At 38.7% G+C, this 24,707-nt stretch overlaps 1 protein-coding gene and 1 pseudogene across 2 annotated transcripts in view; both read left to right on the top strand.

Moving 5' to 3' along the window:
• The window catches only part of CASC4 (cancer susceptibility candidate 4), a 105,504-nt gene that overhangs the window by 12,063 nt on the left and 68,734 nt on the right, over window positions 1-24,707 (top strand). For both annotated transcript variants that reach the window (XM_008574101.1, XM_008574100.1), the window contains exon 2: window positions 24,298-24,352. In XM_008574101.1, the coding sequence (XP_008572323.1) occupies window positions 24,298-24,352 (55 nt within the window). The remainder of the gene's footprint in view (window positions 1-24,297; window positions 24,353-24,707) is intronic.
• Window positions 10,450-11,662, top strand: LOC103591619 (annotated as a pseudogene).

Raw genomic sequence — 24,707 nt, 5'->3', positions numbered from 1 at the left:
CATTCTTTTTTAAAGTGTTAATCTCCTTGTAAATTTCCTCTTTCATATTCTGGATTTTTTTTCCTCATTTTATTATGTTGTCTAACTGAGTCTTTTTGTATCTCAGTGAGTTTCCTTAAGATTGTTCCTTGAAATTCCTTGTCAGTCATGTCAAGGGCTTCCTGCTCTATAGGGTCTGATATTTGAGAATTACTGTATTCTTTTAGTGCTGTCATATTTTCTTGGGTTTTATTTCTGGTATCTCTCCATTGATGTCTGGTTGTCTGGTAGAGCAGTTGCTTCTTCTGTTAATCTGGAGTGGGCTTTGAGGAGAGAGATGTCCTCTTCTTTTACTGGTCTCTGTGGTAACTCTCCTTGTGTCAATGCATTTGAGTGTCTGGTGGTCTGCCTGCATGGTAGCAGTGGCTACTGCTATGGCATCGAGCCACTCTTGCAGCAGCCATGACAGGCAGTGGCTGTGGGGGACCACCTGCGCTGAAATGGTGTTTTCAGTGTGTTTCTTGCCTGCTTCTGGGCAGGGGATACTGCCCTTGGCTCCTGCTAAGGACCCTGAGCATGCTCCTTGCCTGCTTACAGGTGGGAGGGCTTCCCTCAGCCTCATTAATTCTAATGGAACTAGTTCTACCAGAATGCATCTAGTTCTAATGAATTTTTAGGAATTCTAAAGAATCTGTTAAAAAAAAGCCATTAATATTCATTACTAGTAGCTTTTTTTGTGGATTCCTTAGAATTTTCTGTGTACATAATCATGTCATCTGCAAATAAAGACTTCCCTCCCCCCGCCCCTTTTCCAGTCTGGATGCTTTTTATTTTATTTTTCTTATTGTATTTGGCTTTATTGTATTGGCTAGGACCTCTAGTACAATGTCAAGTAGAATAGTGAGATGAGATATCCTTACAGAAAAAATATTTGAAAAAATTTAACACTTATTCATGATAAAATCTCTTAGCAAAATAAGAGTAGAAAGACAACTTCCTCAAGTTCACAAGGGGCATCTGTGAAGAAACCACAGCTAACATTATACTTAATGGTGAAAGACTGAGTGCTTTCTCCTAAGATGAGGAGCACTGAATGGTTTTAAGCAGAGGAGTTAATTGACCAAATTGAGTTTAAAAACAGTACTCTGGCTGCAGAATAAGAATTAATTGGAGGGAAGAAAAGTAGATCTGGGAAAAATAACTGAAGGCTTTTTTTTTTTTTTTGGCCTTTTTTTAGTAGTTCAGATAAGAGATAGTGGAGTCTTCAACTAAGCCTAGTGTAATTCTTAACCTAGCCAATTCTAGCCTCAGGGGGTATTTTGTTAGTACTGATGACTAGGGAGTGTTAATGGCATTTAAGCATAGAGCCAGGAATGCTAGGGTGGTCTGTATTACAGAGGAGAGTTCCAACAATGACAAAACAGTTCTGTTCCAAATACCAGTAGCACCCTGATGGAGAAACACTGGGTCCTTTCACAGAAATGGAAATAGAATTAATAAGATTTTGCAACACATTTGATGTGTGGCAGGGAGTCAAGGATGAATTCCTCGATACTGGTGTGAGCAACCCAGTTGATGGTGGTGCTATGACCTGAGATAGGAACCTTAGAGAAGTTAGTTTTGAGAATAGTACAGTTTTAGGTGAGTTGAGTTTGAGGAATCTGAAATGTCAAGCACACTGTTAGAAATATGCTTCTGGAATTCAGAATAAAGGATGGGCTAGGAACAAATTTAGTCTGCTATGGTAGTTGAAGTCCTAGGAATGGCCTAATTTATAGAGTGACTTGAGAAGAATACAACGGTACTTCAGAAAGTTCACACCACGCTCAGCCAGTGAGTGCACGGGCCATCCCTACGTGGGGCCATGCCTATATAGGATCCGAACCTGCAGCCTCGGCACTAACAGCACCACACTCACCCAAGTAAGCCACGGGGCCGGCCCTCCATGAACTTTTTGAAATACCCTCATATATAATCAGACCTTGCAGCATGTAAAAGTATATAGAGGAGGAGTAGGCTTAAATGATCAATAAGAGTAGCAAGAGAGAGAAGGAGAAAATAGGATACTGGGTGTCATGTAGGCCAAGGGAAAAGGTGTTTAGTTTTGAAAAGAGTCATCAGTGTTAATTGCTGCTGAGAAGTCTGGCAAAATAAGTACTGATAAGTGCACATGTGGGTAGTTTTATAGATTTGATGGGGTTGTTCCTGTTTGAATGTCTTCTGCTTTCTTTGTGAAGTAGGATACCTGGTCTTCTACTAAGAATGATGTGGAATGAAGTGAGGGGGTAGATTGGAAGTTTGAGGAGAATTGTTAGATTAAAAACAGGAGTTGTGGGCTAGCTGGTGGCTCACTTGAGAGAGCACGGTGCTGATAACACCAAGGTCAAGAGTTAGGATCCCCATAACAGCCAGCTGCCAAAGAAACAAACAACAACAAAAAGAAAAGAAAAGGAATTGTGGAGAATGGGTATTATAGTAAGGTTAGGGACAGTATTGTCTCTGCCACTTAAGGGTTGAAAATGAATTAATAATTCTACCCGTTTCTTGGTTGTGTAATTTGCTTCAGCTGCACTGGGCGAATGAATTTAAATTAGTTGGTTCCATTTGAACTTTATGCCCTTGTTGCCTACAGCATAAGTTTCAAATTCCTTGGCATAACGTTCCTTCATGACCTAAGCTCTGCTTATGCTTTCAGCCTCTTCTCTTATTCTGCATTCCTTCGATTCTTAACATTCGGTCACCTTTAGATGTACCTTGCTATTTCATGCTTTCATGCCTATGCCTCATTCACTTTCCTTCCCTTCCTTTTTGCTTATTTGGCAAACCCTTGATTATCTTTTAAAAGTCTCTTCAAACAGCACCTCCTTTATAAGCCTTCCCTGACTTTCCCAGGTCTCTTCTGTATCTTGGATCTTGTAAAGGCCTAAAGTACTTACCATGTTGCTATAATTATTTATTTGTAATTGCCTCTTCATAACTAGTTTGTGAGCCAGACAGGGCTATGTCCTATTCATCTTTATAATTCCACAGTTTCTGGAATAACATTACTTGATAAATATTTAAGATTCTTGAGGGCAGAGATCCTATCTCTTAATCTGCATATGTAATTGGGTACCTGATTCGTACCCAGTTAATAAATAATTATTGAGTGAATGACCATATCTACATGTTTATATTGGATCTGTTTTTTTTCTTGTCTTCCAACTATATATTGTGCATTTCTTGACTATAAAAATGTAGTCTAAATGTTGTAAACACTACGTATTTGGTACTATTTCCTATGTGTGAAGTCAGTAAATAATTGGTGATTGATTCAGCAGTTTGCACTGGTGCTTGAATCAAACCATGCATAAATATGTGCTGAGGCTACCACAGATATTATCCACATGTTTGATTACCTTTTTGGGAAGACATGATCAAAATATTCCGGTGTATGGGCCGCCCGGTGGTGCACTCGGTAGAGTGCAGTGCTTGGGAGTGCGGCGGCGCTCCCGCTGAGGGTTCGGATCCCATATAGAGACCGGTCTGCTCACTGGTTGAGCGCGGTGCGGGCGCGACACTGAGGGTTGCGATCCCATTACTGGTCACGAAAAAAGACAAAAAGGAAAAAAAAAAATTCCGGTGTAAAAACACCTATTATCAACCATTATCTTTCTAGTATATAGAATACATCTTTTCTTTGAAATGTATGATAGTAGACCTAGAGTAGTATTTTGTTCATTTGGAAATGAAATAATATTCTTCTGATTCAATTTAGCATTTAAATGAAGAGAAGAAAACCTTGGGATTAGTTTCATGGGAGTACACATACAGAAGAAATTCATAACGCATGTTTATATACTACAGTATTGCTACTTTCAAATGGATTTGAGAGTACAAATGAACAATTGATTAACTTCTTCAAGAAGTCAGAAAAGACAGGATTTCACTTAAGAGGTGATCTTTAATAGTTCAACAAAATTAGAAAGGGGTAAGGACAGAAGGAACATTAATGAAGCCGGGAAAACTTGAAAGTACGTTGCACCTTCACAGAAGATCAAACAGTAGAATAAGAGTGTGAAATGTAAGATACATGGCAGTGAGAAGTGGGGGAAATTGTGGTTGAGATAAAGGTATTTGGGGCCAGGCTGTTTATTATTATTATTATTATTATTTTATTGTGGTAAAATATATAACATAAAATTTAATGTTTTAACATAAAATTTACTGTTTTTAAGTGTATAATTCAGTGGCATTAAGTACATTCCAGTGCTGTGTAACCATCACCACTATTTCCAGAACTTTTTCACCATCCCAGATAAAAACTCTGCCCATTAAACAATATCTTCCCATTCCTTTTCCCTCCAGCCCCAGATAACCTCTATTCTACTTTCTGTCTTTATGAATTTGTCTATTCTAAATACTTCATATTAGTGGAATCGTACACTATTTGTCCTTTTGTGTCTAGCTTATTTCACTTAGCTTAATGTTTTCAAGCTTCATCCATGTTATAGTGCGGGGGCGTGCCAGGGGTCCTCCCGCACACCCAGAAGGAGAAGGAGCCGACAGGATTACCCCCGGTGTTGGGACCGAGGGATCTTGGGGAAAAGTGAGCCTGCTGCCTGCCAACCCAGCCCCATGAAAGAGACACTCAGACGCGGCAGGGGTTCTGTCAGGGCAGTTCCACTTTATTGCCGTTACACTGCAATTTATACAAGCAAGCAAGTAGGGGCTTTCCATGAACTAACCAATCAATTAAAGGATCATGCGGCATGCATTTTGTACTAACATGTTGAGCATAGCGATCACACAGGGTTCACGAGTGCGGAAATACTGGAGGACCTATAAAAACGTTTTTGAGCTATCTTGGGTTATGCCTCCCTTACTTCCCGCGGGCGCCATCTTCATCCTCCACCCATAGGCACCATGTGGCTCACAGATAATGTTTGCGCCTAAAAATGGGCCCAACATTATAGCATGTATCAAAACTTCATTTCTCTTTATGGCTGAATAATATTCCATTGTATGTATATGCCACATTTTGTTTATCCATTTGTCTGTTGATGGATGCTTGAGTTGTTTCCACCTTTTGGTTATTGTGAGTAATGCTCCTAGGAATGTTGGTGTACAAATATCTGTTTGAGTCCCTAGGTTTTTTTTGGTTTTTTGTAAAATTTTTTTTATTTTTATTTTTTCCTTTTTGTCTTTTTTCGTGACCGGTAACGGGATCGCAACCCTCAGTGTCGCACCCGTACCGCGACCGGCAACGGGACCGCAACCCTCGGTGTTGCGCCCGCACCGCGCTCAACCAGTGAGCGGACTGGTCTCTATATGGGATCTGAACCCTCAGCGGGAGCGCCGCCGCACTCCCAAGTGCCGCACTCTACCGAGTGCGCCACTGGGCCGGCCCCAAATATCTGTTTGAGTCCCTAGTTTCAGTTCTTTTGGGTATATATCTAGGAGTGGAATTGTTGAGTCATATTCTATATTTAATTTTCTGGGTAATCACCAAACTCTTTCCACAGTGGCTGCACCATTGTAAATTTGCACAGTGCACAAGGGATCCAGTTTCTCCACATTCTTGCCAACATGTTATCCCCATCCCTCCCTTTTTTTCAAACTATTTTTTCCACTGTTGACTCTGAAATATTCTCTCTTTTTTTTTAGCAGCTGGCTGGTCTAGGAATCCAAACCTGTGATCCAGCTGAGCTAACCGGCCAGCCCATTATCTTTTCCTTTTTTGTAATAGTAGACATTTTGTTTTGTGTGAAATGGCATCCAGTTTTGGTTTCAATTTGTATTTCTCTAATGACTAATGATGCTGAATATCTTCTTATGTGCTTCTTGGCCATTTTTATCTCCTTTGGAAAAATGTCTAAGTTTTTTGCCCATTTTTAAATTGGGTTGTTTGTTTTTTTGTTGTTGAGCTGTAGTTCTGTGTTTATTCTAGATATTCAACTCTTATCAGGTACATGATTTGCATATATCTCCCATTTTGTGGGTTGTCTTTTCACTCTGCTGATAACGTCCTTTGATGCACAAAAGTTTTTAATTTTGTTGAAGTTCAATTTTATCTGTTTTTTCTTTAGTTGCCTGTGCTTTTGGTGTCAAATTTAAGAAACGATTATGAAATCCAAGGTCATGAAGATTTTCTCCTATGTTTTTTTCTAAGACTTTTATAGTTTTCGGTCTTCGAGTTAATTTTCCTGTATGGTGTGAAGTAAGGGTCTAACTAAATTATTTTGCACATGGATATCAATTTCACTTCTTTCTCCATTGAATGGTTTTGACATCCTTGTTGAAAATCAGTTGACCATGTATGTGATGATTTATTTCTGGGTTCTCTAGAGCAAGACTCTTAAAAGCCTTAGATGTCATACTAAGGAGTTTTATTTCACCCTCTAAGAAGATGAGAACAATATAATAAAATTTATTTTGAAAAGATAATTATGTATGTATGTGGGTGGAGGATGATTGCAGAGAAATGAAATTGAAATCAAGATCAGTTTGGGCCGGCCCCATGGCGCACTCGGGAGAGTGCGGCACTTGGGAGCGCAGCGGCGCTCCCGCCAAAGGTTCGGATCCTATATAGGGATGTCCAGTGCGCTCACTGGCTGAGCGCAATGCGGGCGACACCAAGCCAAGGGTTGATCCCCTTACCGGTCACAAAAAGGACAAAAAAAAAAAAAGATCAGTTAGAAAATAAGTTACTGTAACAGTTTAGGCAAGAACTAAGGGCCTGCCTAAATTTAAAATAATGGCAGCAAGAATCGAGAATACATTTGAAATGCTTGTTAATTTGATATTTATAATTAAACTGTAAGGTAGGTAGGGCTTACAGTTCCCATTTTATAGATGAGAAAACTAAAGCTTTTGAAAGTGATTTGCCTCTTATCTCATGACTAGTACTTGATGTTGGAACGAAGTAAAACCTAGGTCTTCTGACATCTAATCTGGTAGTTTTTATGCTATACAAATGATTTTTTTTTTTTAGGTGGAGAATTATACATAGTGGGAAATGTAGGGGTCAGTTTGGGGATTAGTTATTGTATTAGACTGTTTCTGTTGCTTATAATGAAATACTTGGAAAGGGGCGATTTATAAGAAAATGAAATTTATCACTTACAGTTTCAGAGGCTGAGAAGTTCAAAGTCTCGGGAACACATCTGGTGAGGGTCTTCTTTGGTGGTAGCTTTACAGCAATGCAGGGGTCTCACATGGAAGAAAATGGTGGAACAGAGAAGGAGACTCTCACATGCTCTCCTTTTAAAGCTCTCAGAACCACACTCCTGACCACCATTATTAATCCATTCACTGTGGCTTGGTCCTACAATCTAATCAGCTCTTCAAGGCCTCACCTTTCAGTTACCATAAGAGGATTTCCACCCTCAACAGTTACAGTGGGAATTAAGTTTTAGCGGGACATTCAATCCAAGGCAGTCATATTATTATCATTTTTAGGAATGATTTAGAAAAAGTTCACAGTGTATAGATGACATTCTTTAGGGGGATAAAATCATTAACTCGGTTTTGGGGGATATAATGAAACTTCAGTGGAGGCATTTAGGAGAAAATAATTCAAAATGTACTTACTTATAAGACAATTAGCTCTCAGCTATCAAAAAGGAATTGGGACTCAACAACAACAATAAAAAACTGTTAGAACTAAAAAATTTGGCAGAGTTACAGAGTATGAGACCAAGATATAAATTGTGTTTCTGTTCACAAACAATGAGCTATCAGAAAAGGAAATTAAGAAAATAATCTCATTCACAATGAGAATAAAATATTTAGGAATAAATGTAACCAAAGAAGTGAAAGACCTGTACACTGAAAATTATAAAACATTAATGAATAAAATTAAGGTACAGATGAATGGGAAGATATTTCATGTTCATGGATTGGAAGAATTAATATTGTTATTAATAGAAGAATAGAGAGCCCAGAAATAAATCCACATGTCTATAGTTAGCTGATCTTTGACAAGGGTGCTATGAACACAAAATGAAGAAAGGATAGTCTCTTCAATAAATGGTCTTGGGCAAACTGGATATCCACATGCAGAGAAATGAAATTTTACCCTATCTCGTACCATATATAAAAATCAACTCAAAATGGATTAAAGACTTAAATATAAAATCTGAAAATAAGAAACTAATAGAAGAAAATATGGGAGAAAAGCTTCATTACATTGGTTTGTATGACATAAAAGCACAGGCCACAAAAACAAAAACAGACAAATGAGATTACATCAAACTGAAAAGCTTTTGTATAGGAAAGAAAACAATCAACAGAGTGAAAAGTCAACCTACAGAATGGGAGAAAATATTTGCAAACCACATATTTGATAAGGGGTTAATATCCAAAATATATAAGGAACTTGTATGATTTGATAGCAAAAACAACCCATTTAAAAAATGTGCAAAGGACCTGAATAGACATTTCTCAAAAGAAAACATACGAATGGGGCCGGCCCGGTGGCGCACTGGAGAGTGCGCCGCCTGGGAGTGTGGCGGCGCTCCCGCCGAGGGTTCGGATCCCATGTGGAGACCGGTTCCCGCTCACTGGCTGAGCGTGGTGCGGGCGCAACACCGAGGGTTGCGATCCTGTTGCCGGTCCCCGGTACGGGCACGACACCGAGGGTTGCGATCCCGTTACTGGTCAGTAAAAAAGACAAAAAGGAAAAAAAAAAGAAAAAATAACATACGAATGGTCAACAGGTATATGAAAAAGTGCTCAACATCACTAGTCATCAGGGAAATGCAAATCAAAATTACAATGAGATATTACCTCATATTTGTTAGAATGGTGATTGGCAGAAAGATGAAAGATAACAAATGTTGACAAAGATGTGGAGAAAGGGGAATCCTTGTGCTTTGTTGGTGGGAATGTAAATTGGTATAGCCACTGTGGAAAACAGTATGGAGTTTCCTTAAAAAAAAAAAAAAAAGTAGAACTACCTTATGATCCAGCAATCCCACTTCTGGGTATATATCCAAAAGATGATTACCAGGGGCTGGAGGAGAAGGGGAAATAGGGAGTTGTAGGTGAATGGGTACAAAGTTTCAGTAATGCAAGAGGAATTAGGTTCTGGAGATCTAATGTACAACAATGTGTCTATAATTAATATTGTGTATTTGAAATTTGCTGAGAGAGAAGATCTTGTGTTCTCACCCACCCCACCACCCCAAACACACAAAGTAATAACTATCTGAGGTGGTGGTATGTTAGTTTGAGGTAATTATTTCGCAATGTTGGTTTGAGGTAATTATTTCCCAATGTAATATATATATCAAATTGTATACCTTGAATATGTACAATGTTTAATTCTCAAATATATCTCAATTTTAAAAAAAGTAATTAATTGGGAACAAAGTAAGAAGTAAGACATTGGGAATTTCTGTGAGATTCTCAATGTTTTGTTTTAGCCAAAAAGGCCACTTTTGGAGACTACCATGCTACATATTGGAAACAGTAAGAAGACATTCTACTGTTTTACATAATAATAATAGCTAATGTTTATTGAACCCTTACCATGTGCTGGGCAGTATTACAAACACTTTGTTACCTCAGATGTAATTCTTTAACAACCCTATGAGTCAGATAATCTCACTTTATAGATAAAGAAACTAAAGCACAGAGAAGTTAGGCCATATGTCCAAGGTAATAGAACTAGTAAGCGGTGGATTCAAAACTCAGATCCAGGCAATTGACCATAGGGCCTGTTCTTTTAAGTACTATGCTGTTGGTTTTCTACATAACCAGTCTTTCCTTACCTGCAACTCTTTGTGCAGTATTGATTGCATATTCTTGGGAAAATACATCAAAAAAGATATTAGAACTGCTGAACAAACTATATTTGTTCTTCAGTGTCATCTGGACCTCTAATCCTTCACTTTGTCCTTTCTAGCAGCTGTATTTGTTCTTTACTTTCCTCCCTACCCAGCTAAGATTCCGTGGTCCATTGTTTCATTTTAATTTCTTGCCATTATATTCTATTTTACATGCCTATTTCAAGCACAGCTGGAGAAAATTATATAACCAGACTTGTAGAAATTTATGATCAGCAAACTCAACTGAGTTTTCAACAGCCCCTTATAAATTACATTTCTCCAGGCAACACATCCTTTCCAATAACTTTCAAATTTCTGCCCTCCTCTGACCCTCCCCCTCCCCCATTTAAGCTCCTTTTCGCCTTCCTCAAGCTCAGTAGGTGATCTTGTCTCTTGCTTGACCAAGAATTGGACTGATACAACTTTTACTACCAAATCTGCAGGTCTACCTACATCTGTCTTTCCTCTTTGTTAGAATAAAAGAAGGTTCAACCTTTCTCCAGGGCCAGCCTCTCTACTTGTTCTCCGGATCCCATCTCCTCCACCTTTGCAAGGACCTTGTGCTAGTGTTAATTCAGTCTTCCACTTACATTCATTCAGTCTCTGTGTCTATACTTGCTCTTCAGCATCTAAAAAATACTTGAGAGACTCTGGCACTATGGTCATGGTGGAGGCGACAGCAGTGCTGAGGTGGAACAGACCAGGCACCAAGGCGCAGGATTTCTATAACTGGCCTGATGAATCCTATGATGAAATGGACAGTACATTAGCTGTTCAGCAGTATATTCAACAGAATATAAGGGCAGATTGCTGCAATATTGACAAAATTCTTGAACCACCTGAAGGCCAAGACAAATGTGTATGGAAGCATGAACGTTTAAGGCAATTTTGCCTTGAGCTAAATTGATTTTCTTCAATCTTCAGAGTGAATGCCATCCATATACTTGTATGCAAATGACAGCAACTAAACAACGGATTTTTCTTTGTACAGCTCATGAAACTCCAATAGAGTATCCTGCTGTAGACTATACTAGACACATACTTGATGATGCTGTATGTCTTCTGAATAGCAATATTTTCCCAGCAGGGTTAGCATAAAGGAATCATCTATAGCACAACTAGAATCAGTATGCTGTAGGATTTACAGAATATTTTCACATGCTTATTTTCGTCACTGGCAGATATTTGATAAATATGAAAATGAAACATTTTTGTATCATCACTGTACAAATTTGTGAGGAAATATAATTTGATGTCCAAAGATAACCCAATTGTACCAATTTTATTTTTTTATTTTTATTTTTTTCACAAACTTTTATTTTTTATTTATTTATTTATTTATTTTTTTGTCTTTTTGTCTTTTTTCCGTGTCCGGCAACGGATCGCAACCCTCAGTGTTGCCCCCGTACCGGACCGGGGACCGGTGACAGGATCGCAAGCCTCGGCGTTGCTCCCGCGCCTCGCTCAGCCAGTGAGCGGGAGCCGGTCTGTACGTGGGATCCGAACCCTCGGACGGGAGCGCTGCCGCGCTTCCCAAGCGGCGCACTATCCAGTGCGCCACCGGGCCGGCCCACAAACTTTTATTTTTACCAAGAATGTACTACCTTTAACATTTTGCTATTTCAAAATTTTTTAAAGTAAAATATACAAAAAGGAAAAAAAGCTTCTGTCCCAAGAAGGAATTAATAAAAGGAAAAAGTTTGTTATGTTGGGTATTTAACTCTTTCTACAATAAATTTCAAGCAGTTTGCAAAAAGATATACAAGAAAAGAGTAAAAGAAATAAGGACCACGGTAAGAAAAATATGGATGATTGTACCAGTTTTAGAAGAGGAAGTTCAGAATTCAGTTTCTGGAGAAAGTAAAGCATGAAGGAATCATATAGAAAAAATCACATAATTAACATTAATTATGTACTGTATGTATATCATTTTAGATACATTAATCATGTATCCATATTATAGCTTCTTTGTTTAGTATATGTTTTTGTATGCTATGTGTTGCCTTTTAAAATAGGAAATATTTAAGTTATTCATGAGCTGTATATTCACTGGTATGGCACTCATGGTTTTCAAATAAGATTAGTGTTAACTGTTTATAATGCCTGTTATTATGAATTGAATGTGTCCCCCAGAGTTTAATGTTTTGGAGGCTTGGTCCCCACTGTGACAGTGTTAAGAGGGTAGGAAATCCTATTGTGGTAGTTGGAAGGTGGGGCCTTGGAGAGGTGATTGGATTGTGAGGACTGCACCCTCATGAACAGATTGATCCTTCCTTGGAATAATGGGAGTGGTTCTGGTGGCTTTAAAGAGAGTGGATGAGGAGGGTCTCTCTCTGCTCTGCCATTTTGCAATGTGATACCCAGTGTCACTGAAGTCACCACCAAAGAAAGCTCTCACCAGATGTGTTCCCTGGACTTTGAACTTCCCAGCCTCCAAAACTGTAGGCAATAAATTTGTTTTCTTACAAATTACCCAGTTTCAGGGCCGGCCCGTGGCTCACTCAGGAGAGTGCGGTGCTGATAACACCAAGGCCCCGGGTTCGGATCCCATATAGGGATGGCCAGTTTGCTCACTGGCTGAGCGTGGTGCTGACAACACCAAGTCAAGGGTTAAGATCCCCTTACCGGTCATCTTTTTTAAAAAAAAAAAAAAAGACAAATTACCCAGTTTCAGATGTTTTGTTATAAGCAACAGAAATGGACAAATGTACTTGTTAATAAAAGAATTTACAGTTTGGTAAATTGCTGCCAAACAATCATTAGATCACAATCCTCATCAAATAAACCCATCTATAAAAAGATGAGTGAGCTTGAGGTTTCACACAAGCCATTTACTAAAGATAGTAAAAAAAAAAAAAAGGTAGTAATGTTTTTCTTTGGTTTTACCCCTAAGTATAGATGTTCTAGAAAGTTCTATAGTGCATAGTTCCATCTTAACTTTGCCGAAATAAGATAAAAATATTTTAAAATTCTGTTTATAGTTTTTGATTTGCATATAGGAGTATGTATATATCGAAATATAAATGCAAATGAAGCATTAGTAATACTTAAATAATCTTACTATGTTACATAAAGTATATTATATGCTAGCATACTTGGAAAGGATTTACCTTTCTGCAACAGTGGATGATTGCATACAAGATGATGATAATGATAAGGAATGTAAATGAAGTTCCCACTGGAAACCTGCCCTGTCCCCACCTGCCTGTTTCCCTTAATCCTCTCCCCAAACTACTTTAGCTGGGGAGCTTTTGACCAGACTCTGATTTAGTTGTAGCTTATACCTATTTATATTTGTATTAGTTGCTTACAGATTATACCTCATATTCACAATTATATTACACTGCAGGAAAAATGTATTAGCACAGGCTCTTGCTTATCTTTGTTTTGCAAAATTGTTGTAATGACATAGAAAATAGTCCTTAAAATAGTTTGACTTTTCCTGTTAGTAATATTAATCTTTTCATGTAACCATCTGGGCAGCATTAGAGTTGAAGTTTTTTACACTCCCTCCCCACAAAGTTTATGTTTGAATTATATGCACATGTAAGATTATTTGCTGCCAAAATTGACAGGTTCCAGAGGTGTTGATGAATGGTCATACGTTTTTTGGACTGTGTTATAATTCAGTGTCTTAAGAAGGATTCAAGTGCAGATTTAACTATCTTGTAATCTATTGAATGCATTTTTAAATAAAGCACTAGAAGTCTTATTGCCAAACTGAATGTAATGAGGCACTAAGATAGGGTGAAAAAATTGTACATGTAGTGAAGAAAATATTTAAATCCATCTTTTGAACAGATGTAACAAACACGAGGAACTTCTTTTTCATTTAAAAGGTTTATTTTGAAGTGAAGATGAAAATGTATTCATCTTGACTGTCTTTTTCAAATTTGTGAGAATGATTTATACCACATTATGAGATAAGTATGTAATAGCAAAAAATGTGGGAAATAGTAGCATACTGAAAGTGTATATATAGAGTTTATGCCTTTCCAAGTCGGCCAGTCTCTTTGGCTTTCAACAGTGCTATCCCAGTATCCAGTTATTACTGTCCCCTAGCCCACAACTACCTTTTAAGAAGTTTTATGTTTACAGTGAAAGGAATGTTGACTTTGAAATTATGCATTTATATTAATGTCATTATAAGCCAATGGGAGTAGTAAGTTTTAAACAAATTTGCTAAATATTGAGAGACTAAACTACTAAGTTAATAAATTATATATAGTAATGTAGCTGTTCTCTCTTAACAAAACCCAAAAAACAAAAAAACTTTTGATTCGTCCTTTTCCCTTCCAGTCAAATTTCTTGAAAAGAGAGTTCTTTGTTCACATCTGCATTTTCTCTTACTACTGATATCTCAGCATCTTTTTCTCAGCACTGTATGCTCTTTGTTTCCATGGCACCAGATTCTCTCTCTCAGTTTACTTCTTAGTCTGCTTTGCTGGCTTTACCTCTATTCATCATTAAGAATTATAGTTCATAGTTTTCTGAGATCCTCTTCTCTTTGTATTCTAGTCGCTTCTAAGTAAACATGTTCACTCATAAAACTTTAGTTACATTTTTTACTCTGATGACTCCAAAATGTGTATCCTTTAACCAGGACTCTTTCTTCTTTCTTGTATTTTGCTATACCTTTAGGACTTGCACAATGTCTGTCACTTAGTATGTGTTCAACAAATGTTTCCTTGTGACTGGCTGATGGAATGAATGGATACCAAATACTTTGTATCCCCAGTCCTACCACATAATGGGTACTCAGTAAATGCTTTATAAATGACTGATTGAATAAATAATAAATGAGCACCACAATAAAATACATTTTTTTAATAAGATGAATGAGTGAATGAAAAAACTTTGTGGTATTCTTTATTGTGAACCAAGACCAAAGACCTTTTTTATTCTCTTTAAAAATGTAACTGGATATAGCATATACTAAAACTTGCTTCAAGAGACACAGTAATTCTTTAACAGATCAAGTAAAAGTTGCAGGTGTGTTTAGAATGATGTGAAATGTAAAAGGAGTGAGAAAAAAAAAAGTTAATCACCTACCAGATTTAGTATATACACAGTAGTCATGGGCACAGATTACACTGGGACTGCTTGGGAGAATATCCAGAACATGCTGTAGGTATATGACCTAGGGCACAATTTCTTGATCTGTGAAATGGAGATAACTGTGCTTACCTCCTAGGGCAATTGTAAGGATTAAATGAGATATTTCTTGTAAAGCATTTAGCACAGGACCTGGTACAACATAAGCATTTAATACCCATTAGTTATTATTAACAGTATTCCATTTTGATCCAGCTGGATAGGTGCTAGCCAAAGACATACTATATGAGTGATCGCTAAACCTAGCTGCTTATCAGAATCACCTGAGCTTTTTAAAATAAAGATTCCTGGGCCATTACCAGACTACTGAATCACACTAGGCGGTGAGGAGGAAAGAGTATGTGTTTTTTAAAATCTCCCAGGTGATTCTGAGCATCAGTCAGGTTTGGCAGTTATGTTACAGAAGGTAGAATTGTCTCTAGAAATCATCTGAGTATGAAATATAGTCAAGAAAAATGTTTCTGGTGTGGAGAAAAAGACAGAAATAACATCTGTAAAAATCCAGTTGTATATAACCCTTGGAATAAATGGTCATAGTTGTGCTGATTGCCCAAGAACAGGCCATAATGAAAGTAAAGCAGGCACAGCAGAGCCATTTTCAGGGTCCCCAAATGAAAAGAGAAGCGGAGCAACTGAGGTGGTAACAGTGGCCAAAGTTAATTAGAGAAGGCACGTGGGATAAGGAAAGCATTAAAAGACCTTCAGAAAGAGCTGGTAGAAAAATAAAGATGATACAAAAAAAAAAAAAAAAAAAAAAAAAAGGCCGGCCCGGTGGCGCACTGGATAGTGCACCGCTTGGGAAGCGCAGCGGCACTCCCGCCCGAGGGTTCGGATCCCACATACAGACCGGTTCCCGCTCACTGGCTGAGCGAGGCGCGGGAGCAACACCGAGGGTTGAGATCCTGTTGCCGGTCCCCGGTCCGGTACGGGGGCAACACTGAGGGTTGCCATCCGTTGCCGGACACGGAAAAAGACAAAAGACAAAAAAATAAAATAAATAAAATAAAATAAAATAAAGATGAAGTTTTAGGTATTGGGGGAAGAAAGATTAGAGGAAAATAGATGGCGTATCTGAGGATGAACAAGAAGTGCTACAGGAAAATATCAGAAGGTAATTCTTGCTGAGAAAAAGAGATAAAGAGCATATACTTCAGAAGAGAGACGAGAAGAGGTCTCAGGACAGAGAGTAAACACAGTGTAAGAGACTAATATGGAAAAGGCCAAAGACAGCAATGGTAATTGGCCCATCATAGATGAACTCCAAATCCCAGAGAAACAGTATTACAGAAAGGGAGAAGTAACATAAAGCCTAAGGCAGTGAAGGTGATAACAAGGAGAAATAAATGAGCGAACTTCAAAAGAACTTGAAGAATATAAAATTATACAAATATGGATAAGATATAATTTAAGGTAGGACAATATGTAGTACAAAGAGTGTGGGACACAGAAGACAGAGGAGTTATTCCACAAACATTTATTCAGTGTTTATGGGTGTTATGTAGTATGCCAGACATTGGACAGGCAGGTATGAATGTGAGAGACAGTTCCTGTTCTCATGGAATTCTCATTTCTGGTAAACATTGGGGATAGAAAAGAAACAAGGTGACATTCTTATTGGAAATAGGACTGCATGTGATTAAAAAAGGTTTTGGAAGGACTGAATATGAGTCTCTTCCTAGTAGACTCTGGAGCTAGCTATTTTAAGCATTGCACATTTTTGAAGGATACATTGAAATCTGGGTTGGAGTCTATCTGACCATAGATGTAAATTAGGCAAGGGATGGGCTGTGTTTATGAGTGTATCTATCCATCTTTCTTTCTCTTTCTTTACACATACCTATCTCTCATCCCCAAAGAAATTTGAAAGAGAAAATAATTAATTATTTGTTTTTTTTGTTTTTTTTTTTTTACATATTATAAATAAAGATACCTTGGAAGAAGTCTGAAAGTAACCAAAAAATGAAACAATAAGAATGCTTTTTGTACAATAAGCATTAAATAATACTTCTTAGAGTTTTTGTACTGTTACTTGTCTGGAATATACTTAGAAAAAAGTGTAAGTACTACAAACTCTTTAACAACATGAGTTTGAACTGCATGGGTCCACTTATACATGGATTTTTTTTTTTGATGTGAGGTCAGTTGAATCTGCAGATGTGGAACCTGTGGATACAGAACCACAGATGTGGAACCAGGTATTCAGAGAGCTAACTTTTCACATACTTGGGTTCCTGGCATAGCTGCAACTGGAGGAAAGTTATATGTGAACTTTGTACTGTGGGACAGTTCAGCACCCCTAACCCCTGCAGTTGTTCAAGGGTATTCCTGTAGCATTGCCAGTTCAACGGAAGAGTATATATGGCAAAGTGTGGTAATAATCATGCAGTAGTGAAAACTCAAATTAATTTCCCAACAGCTGGGAAGTTTTGGCAGAGTCGTTTGGAGGATAAGCAAATTTCTGTTAGAACACAAAGAAATTAAAACTATGATGAGGAATAATTAAAAGGGAAATTAAGCTTCCTTTTGAAGGTGATGGAATGGTGAGGTATTAAAAGAAGTGAAGGCTCTCACAGGAAGGGTTATAGCCAAAGGAGTTAAAGAGCTAAAGAGACCTCTCTATATGCAGAAATGATTAATGAAAAGCATGAAAGAAAAGAAAAAAAGTTGAAAAAATTGGAACAAATATTAAAGATGAAAAACCAAATTAGAGAAGTCTTTATAAACAGCCTCAACGTGGTAGAAAACATAAAATTAGGGCCAAAATTAAGTCATTGCTTCACAGTTCTTAGATTTTGCAAGAAGAATACAAGGGAATGTTACAGTAGGTGAAAACACATTCAGATTTCCTTAAAAAGGCAATATTGAAGGAAGAATATTGGAGGAATTTTTTATCAAGCTGTTTTAGGAGGTAGGTAAGAATTTTGGGGGTGAGGTATTCGTTTGGAGAGAAGGGAGTCATATGGCTATAATAATGTAGCCTCAAAAAGAAGAGCAAATAATTTAGCAGCAGACATCTAGATTCTAAAAGTGAGCAAAATATTCCCTGTACTGGACAGCTGTCAGAAAAAAGAAAAAGAAAAAAAAGTTAGCAAAATAATAAAATTGCTGAGAGGGAAGGGAACTTCTCGGAGGGAAGGGAACTTCTCGGAGGGAAGGGAACTTCTGGGTTTAATGGCCTGGCAGTTGGGCTCTGTAAGATCATTGAGCAAATCCTCGGCACCTCTGTTCAAAGGCATATGGAAGATGAGATGAAACTAGTGTTAAGAAGTGAGAGAAATTGGGAACTAAACACTGAATATAAGATCTTTGCGAGAATCCTGCTGGAAAGATTGACAGGAATAATAGAGAATGTGAGATGCCAAGGGAACAATATGCCATAAATGGGATGTGAGAAGCTGACTGAAAAATCACCAGACATGGCAAAGGAATGGGGTGGGAAATATATTTAGTATGCTTGGATTAAGAAAAGGCTTTTATTTAGATAAGATAAGACTTTTCTCTCTCTCTTTTTTTTAGTTGGGTGGCTGGCTAGTATGGGGAACCAAATCCTTGACCTTGGTGTTGTCAGCACCATGCTTTACCAGCTGAACTAATTGGCCAGCCCTGATTTTCCTCTGTAACACCATATAAAATATATTGTTCCAGAGCAGTTTTTGAAATGTGAGGACTTTATGTGAGGGTACTTCAAAGTGTTTTTGGAAAGATTTGTATTATCTTTTAATTCTATTTTTCCATGAACCTTTTGAAGTACCCTTGTATATAAGCCGTTAAAACCAACATCTCTATTCTTAATAAGGAAGATTGAAGAGAAAACTAAAGTGATAAGAAGAATAAAGCAATACTACCCATATAATCCTTTACTATTTTTGTAGTCTGTAGATTGAATTTCCCCTCCTTCACTAAACATTTTTTTAAGTATAAGGCTATAAAAGAGACAGTCTAGGGAAGCTGAGGCCACTTATAGCTTAGTATTCAAGAATAGCATCCCTCGGGCCGGCCCGGTGGCGCACTGGAGAGTGCGCCGCTTGGGAGCGCGGCGGCGCTCCCGCCGAGGGTTCAGATCCCATGTGGAGACCAGTTCCCGCTCACTGGCTGAGCGCGGTGCGGGTGCAACACCGAGGGTTGCAATCCCGTTGCCAGTCCCCCGTACGGGCGCGACACCGAGGGTTGCGATCCCGTTACCGGTCACGAAAAAAGACAAAAAGGAAAAAAAAAAAAAAAAAAAGAATAGCATCCCTCTAGCAATTTCAGAAGCAGGCTTAAAATAGAGTACAGAGAAGTTGGCATAGCATCATAAAAATGGATAAAAAACCAAAGTAATGCAAACTTGTTGAAAAGAAGAATAAAGGATGGGTAAATTCTTTGGAGGGGAAACATACAAAAAGAAATTTGATCATAAAAATAAAGGACATGGGAAAGTGAACATAGGCTAATTGGAGGTTATTAGAAAACAGTTCTTAGTGATCAACTGATTAAATAGTTGTTGGTGTCAGTTTTTTCTGCTGCCCCTGCAACTTTCCCTCAGTGATCTCATTCCCATGGCTTTGATTACCATTTGTATGCTAGTGACTCTGAAATCATCATTCAAGCTCCAGACCTGTATGTCCAGCTGCCTACTGAAGATCTCTTTTTGGGTATGTCAAAAAAGTTCAAATTCAAATCTGAAAAAATCATTTCTCTGCTTCTTTCCCCCACCCCAGATCAGTTTCTCTTTCTGGATTTCGCTATTACAGAGAATTGTATCCTTATTCATTTAGTTCCACTATTTAGAAATCCAAATATCATCCTTCTTTTACCCCTGTACCTAGTCAATCTGCAAGACTATTCATTCTTCCCATTTAATATTTGTCACATATATTTACTTCTCTGTTCTCTAACTATTAGTTTAGATCAGGAGTTGGCAGACTTTTTCTATGAAAGACCAGATAGTAAATACTTTAGGCTTTGCAGGCCATGTAGCTGTCATAAGCACTATAGCTCCAAAGCAGCTATAGACAATATGTAAACAAGTTGGTGTGGCTGTTTTCCCATAAAACTTTGTTTATAGACACTGAAATTTATATTTCATACAATTCATGTATTACAGAGTCTTTTGTTTTTTTCCCCTAACCATTTAAAAAATGTAACCTTAGCTTGCCATCCTTAAAAATACAGGCTCACAGGCCATAGTTTGCCCACCCATGGCTTAGACCAACATTTTGTCTCACTTATAATATGGCAGCAGTCTCCTACCTGGTCTTCCTTCTTCTAGTCTTGCCCCCTCTGGTCTACTCTTCACACTGTAGCCAGATTGACTTTTCACAATTGCAAATTGGATTTCACTACCTTGCTTTTAAAGGTTGACCATAGCCTACAAGATATATCCATATTCCTTGGCAAGACCCTTCATAATATGGACCTTGCTTGCCTTTCTAGCCATATTTCTTACCACTTTCCCCTAATTCTCTGTTCCAGCTACGTGGAACTGCTTGAAATTCCTAGAATGTTCAGTGTTTTTCACTTCTAACTTTTTTTTTTTTTTTTGACAACTGGCCCATATGGGGTACCTCTGAGTTTTGACACGTGCCTTGAGTATCTTACTTCCTTACCCTCTCCCTACTACCACCTGGCTAAACACTACTCCTCCTGCAGGACTCATTTCAACCATAATCATCATCTCCAGAAGCCTGTACTCACTCCCCCAAGGTTGGATTAAAGTGCTTCTGCTAAGTTCTCCCACCATGTCTATAGAACCCAATGATACATTTACTATATTATAATTGCCTATTTACTTGACTGCCTCTCCTAAATTATAAGCTTTTTGAGTGCATAATGTTTGTTCATTGTTTTATCCCCAGTTTCCTGTATGGTGCCCCCATAATACCCTTAGTATTTTTATGTTTTTCATTTTAAAATTTGAGATATAAATCATACCATAAAGTTCACCCTTATAAAGTGTATAATTCAGTGGTTTTTAGTGGATTCGCAGTGTAGGGCAACCATCACCACTAATTCCAGAATATTTTATCACCCCAACAGGAGACCCTGTGCACATTTAGAAGTCACTCCTCATTCCCTCCTCCCCCCAGCCTCTGGAAACCACTAATTTACTTTCTGTCTCTATGGATTTGCCTGTTCTATACGTTTCACATAAATGGAATCAGACAAGCAATTTTTTTTTTTTTTGCAATTGGCTTCTTTCACTTAACTTGTAATTTTGCAACTGGCTTCTTTTACTTAGCTTATTTCACTTATAATGTTTTCGAAGCTCATCCATGTTGTATCATGTACTAGTATTTCATTCCTTTTTGATCACTGAATATCAGCCTTATATTTTAAACTTCATTTTTTAAAGCCCCCAGGACTCTAGGGGAAAAGAAAGAGGGACTCTGGGCTCCTACTCCTGCTTCAACTACAGCTGTTCTGCTTTCATCTGTTATCTGTTTATGGAGCAACTTTCATTTTAAATTAGAAAGTCACGGGCTCTCAGATTGAAGAATAGACTCTACCTTGAGCTGAAGGGCCCTCCGTGGTCTCTGTCTATCCTTTTCTACTATTCTTTCCCCTATATCGTGTGCTTAGTCAAATAGTACTTTGGTGGAGACTTCATGTATACTCCATACTTTCTTGCCTCTGTATCTTTTTTTTTTTTATGTCATCTCTATCTGAAATGCCTTTTTCCACCTGTTTAAAGTTTTACCTGGCCTTCAATGACTAATTCAGATTTGACTGCTCTCATGTTTTCTTATTTTATACTCTCCCATCCAGTAGCTTGACATTGGATGGTAGAGGGTATGGGTGTGACTAGGAAGGACAGCATGAGGGTGATCTTTGTGATGATGGAATAGTTCTGTATCTTGATTGTGATGGTGGTTACACGAATCTTCACATATGATAAAATGATATAGAACTATATATACACATTGTACCAATGTCAGTTTCCTGGTTTTGATGTTATACTGCAGTAATACAAGATTTACTCATTGGGGGAAACTGTGTGAAGTGTACGTGGAACCTCTCTTTGCTATTTTTGCAATTTCCTGTGAATCTATATCAAAATAAAAATTTTTTACATGTTCTTTAGAGATTGAGGTGGTATTTATCATAATCATTTTGCCACCCATAGTGCTGCTTCAGATCAGTATGAATCTGCCTGTGCCTGTTGAAATTACCTTGAGGTAGAAAAGAGAACCCATTTGTAGTTACATTTTACAATTAGGTGAAATTTGTGTAAGTCAAGAATTGAGGGCCAGCCCGGTGGCGCACTGGATAGTGCGCCGCTTGGGAAGCGTGGCGGCACTCCCGCCCGAGGGTTCGGATCCCACATACAGACCGGTTCCCGCTCACTGGCTGAGCGAGACGCGGGGGCAACACCGAGGGTTGCGATCCCGTTGCCGGTCCCTGGTCCGGTACGGGGGCAACACTGAGGGTTGCGATCCGTTGCCGGACACGGAAAAAGACAAAAAAAAAAAAGACAAGAATTGAGACACAGTGGTTCTTTGTGTACGTAGTCCTGGCTTATCCAAGGCCTTGGTTTAATTTTTAAATGGAGTGGTAAGCCTAAATTTGAATCATGTTTTGGTACTCTTTTAAGTTTTTAGTGTTCTTGTATACTGGCTCCTAAAGGACAGTGACCACAGCTCTGAGTCCTGGATAGGATACTGCACAGGATACTGTGTCATTCTATGGGAGCTGATAAACATTAATTACTTCAGATTTGACTTTAAATGATTCAGACAATTCTTTTCTTGATAAAGAGTTAGAGGTCTCTTCTGAAAGATTTTGAAAAAACATTAAGTGATGTTCAACTCAAACTTTAAAACTTTTTTTAAAGAAAATAATTTTATATTATTTTTTACATTCTAGGATGTTGTTGTAGAGCAGTTGGGAGGGAGAGGGAGAGGGGAAAGGGGAAAGAAATGGGGTGGAAGAAGGAGGAAAGAGGAAGGGCGGGATTGAGGCCTGTGTCACCCCCCTCATTCCCACAGGGGAGACTGGGGGGCTTCCAGCCGTGGCTTGGTCATTGCTGGGCTGGGCGCAGATGTCAGGGGGGTGTGACAAAAGCCCTCGCCCCCCACCACCCCAGCTCGGAAACCCGGGGCCCTTCTTGCTGCATCTTGGAGGTCCCTTCTTGCTGCAGCTTGGTGGTCGTGTCTGAGCTGTTTGCACATGTTGAGGGGTGTGGCTGAGGCTTTGGTCCCCCACCCTTGGGACTGGTTGTGGGGGGGGCATTGCTGAGTACCGGCCCTCCCCTCTTTTTGGCTTGGTAGCCCAGGGGACTTCCAGTCCTTCTAGGTGTTATAGGTGTTCTTTGGTGAAATGAGACCTTTTCTAGTCAATATCAAACTTTGTCTCTGGTTGTGGGTACTTTGTTTTTTCTTTCAGTTCTGTGTTGGATTATTTGCTGTTCCCACCACTTAAACTCTGCGCTGGAACTAATTATGTTGTCCTTTGCTTACTTCTAAAATTAAGGAACTTTCTGTGAGGACCAGTACTTGAGCTGGTGCACTGGGATTGTGTAGAAACTCTGGTCTGGACCTCAGTCTTTTCATCAAACTGCACCCCATGCAATTTTATATTCCTGACCAGTCTCCTCTGAGGTCCTATGCTGATTGGGGGTGGGTTGGCTGTCCTTGCTGTGCCCGTGTTCTGCTGGTGGGCCTGTCTCTCCCACCACTTGTGCTCCAAACACTTCCCATGGGACAGGCCATGCGCTGGTCCCTTGTAATGACTCACCGGCCTCCGAGTGGCTCCTTTTTTTCAGTTGTTGTGGCTCCTCGCTCCTATGTGGGTCCACGGGAACTGTATTAGTGGTATTGCTGGCCTGGGAGCCACCAAGGTCCTCTTCTCCCCTGCTGCCTCCAAGCAACTTCATCTGAAGGGCACAGCTGTGGCTTTTGCCTGCTCCTGCTCTGTGTGCTCAGCAGCTGCAGCCTGGAAGCGGCCCGGGCTTGAAATGGTCAGAGAGGTTTTTTCTTTCTTTCTTTGTGGCTTCTCTCTCATTGTGGCTTCTCCCGCCTTCATGCACTCCATAGGTCTCTCCTCTTCCCTTGAGCTCTAGTGGCCCCAGCTTGGATGTTGTTGCTTTTTTATAGTTGTAAATTGGTTGATTTGTGGGAGAAAGTGATACTGGGGACTGTCTATTCTGCCATCTAGACTGGAAGTCTCAAACTTTAAAACTTTTGAAAGTTGTTATATTGTATATCAAGTAAAATGAATATTCTTGTGAAAATTTAAAATAAGCATTACAAAATCAGAATTTGCATCTAATTCTTTTTGGAAAGATGTGGGGTCTAAATAACCAGTCTTTCATTGCATTTATGATCAAGCTCAAAAGCGAATGTGACCAAAAAAAAGTAAATATGAACAAAACTACATTCTTTAGTAAAATGAAAACTTACTTTTTTTTCAGGTTAAACTACAGAACAACATATCATATCAGATGGCAGACATACATCATTTAAAGGGTAAGAAACTTACAGATTAAAGGTAATCAAAGGTCACTAAATGTCTAAATTCCTCAAGAATTAAGAAATAAGTTAGACAGCTAAATGAAATAAAATTTCCCAAGTAAAGCTCCTCTGATGGGAAAATATTTATCTTTTTGTCTTAAGATATAATAAACATTTTTTAATGTTGCTTCATATGTAATAAATGCAAGATAAAATTTGAGGTCTGCATCTTAATCTTGTGCTGTAGACAGGGTTCATTGCATGAAAACTCAAAGAGAATTTAGTTGTAGCTTCAGAGGCCATCAAATTTTTAGGGAAAAGGTGAGCAGTGCTCCCTCTGTGCTGTGTCCAATCTGCTAAAATAATCTGT

Source organism: Galeopterus variegatus, unplaced genomic scaffold (genome assembly GCF_000696425.1).
Source record: "Galeopterus variegatus unplaced genomic scaffold, G_variegatus-3.0.2 Scaffold997, whole genome shotgun sequence".
Classification (NCBI taxonomy): Eukaryota; Metazoa; Chordata; class Mammalia; order Dermoptera; family Cynocephalidae; genus Galeopterus; species Galeopterus variegatus.
The sequence above is the reverse complement of the archived record's forward strand: the minus strand, read 5'-3'. Positions and strand labels throughout refer to the sequence as shown.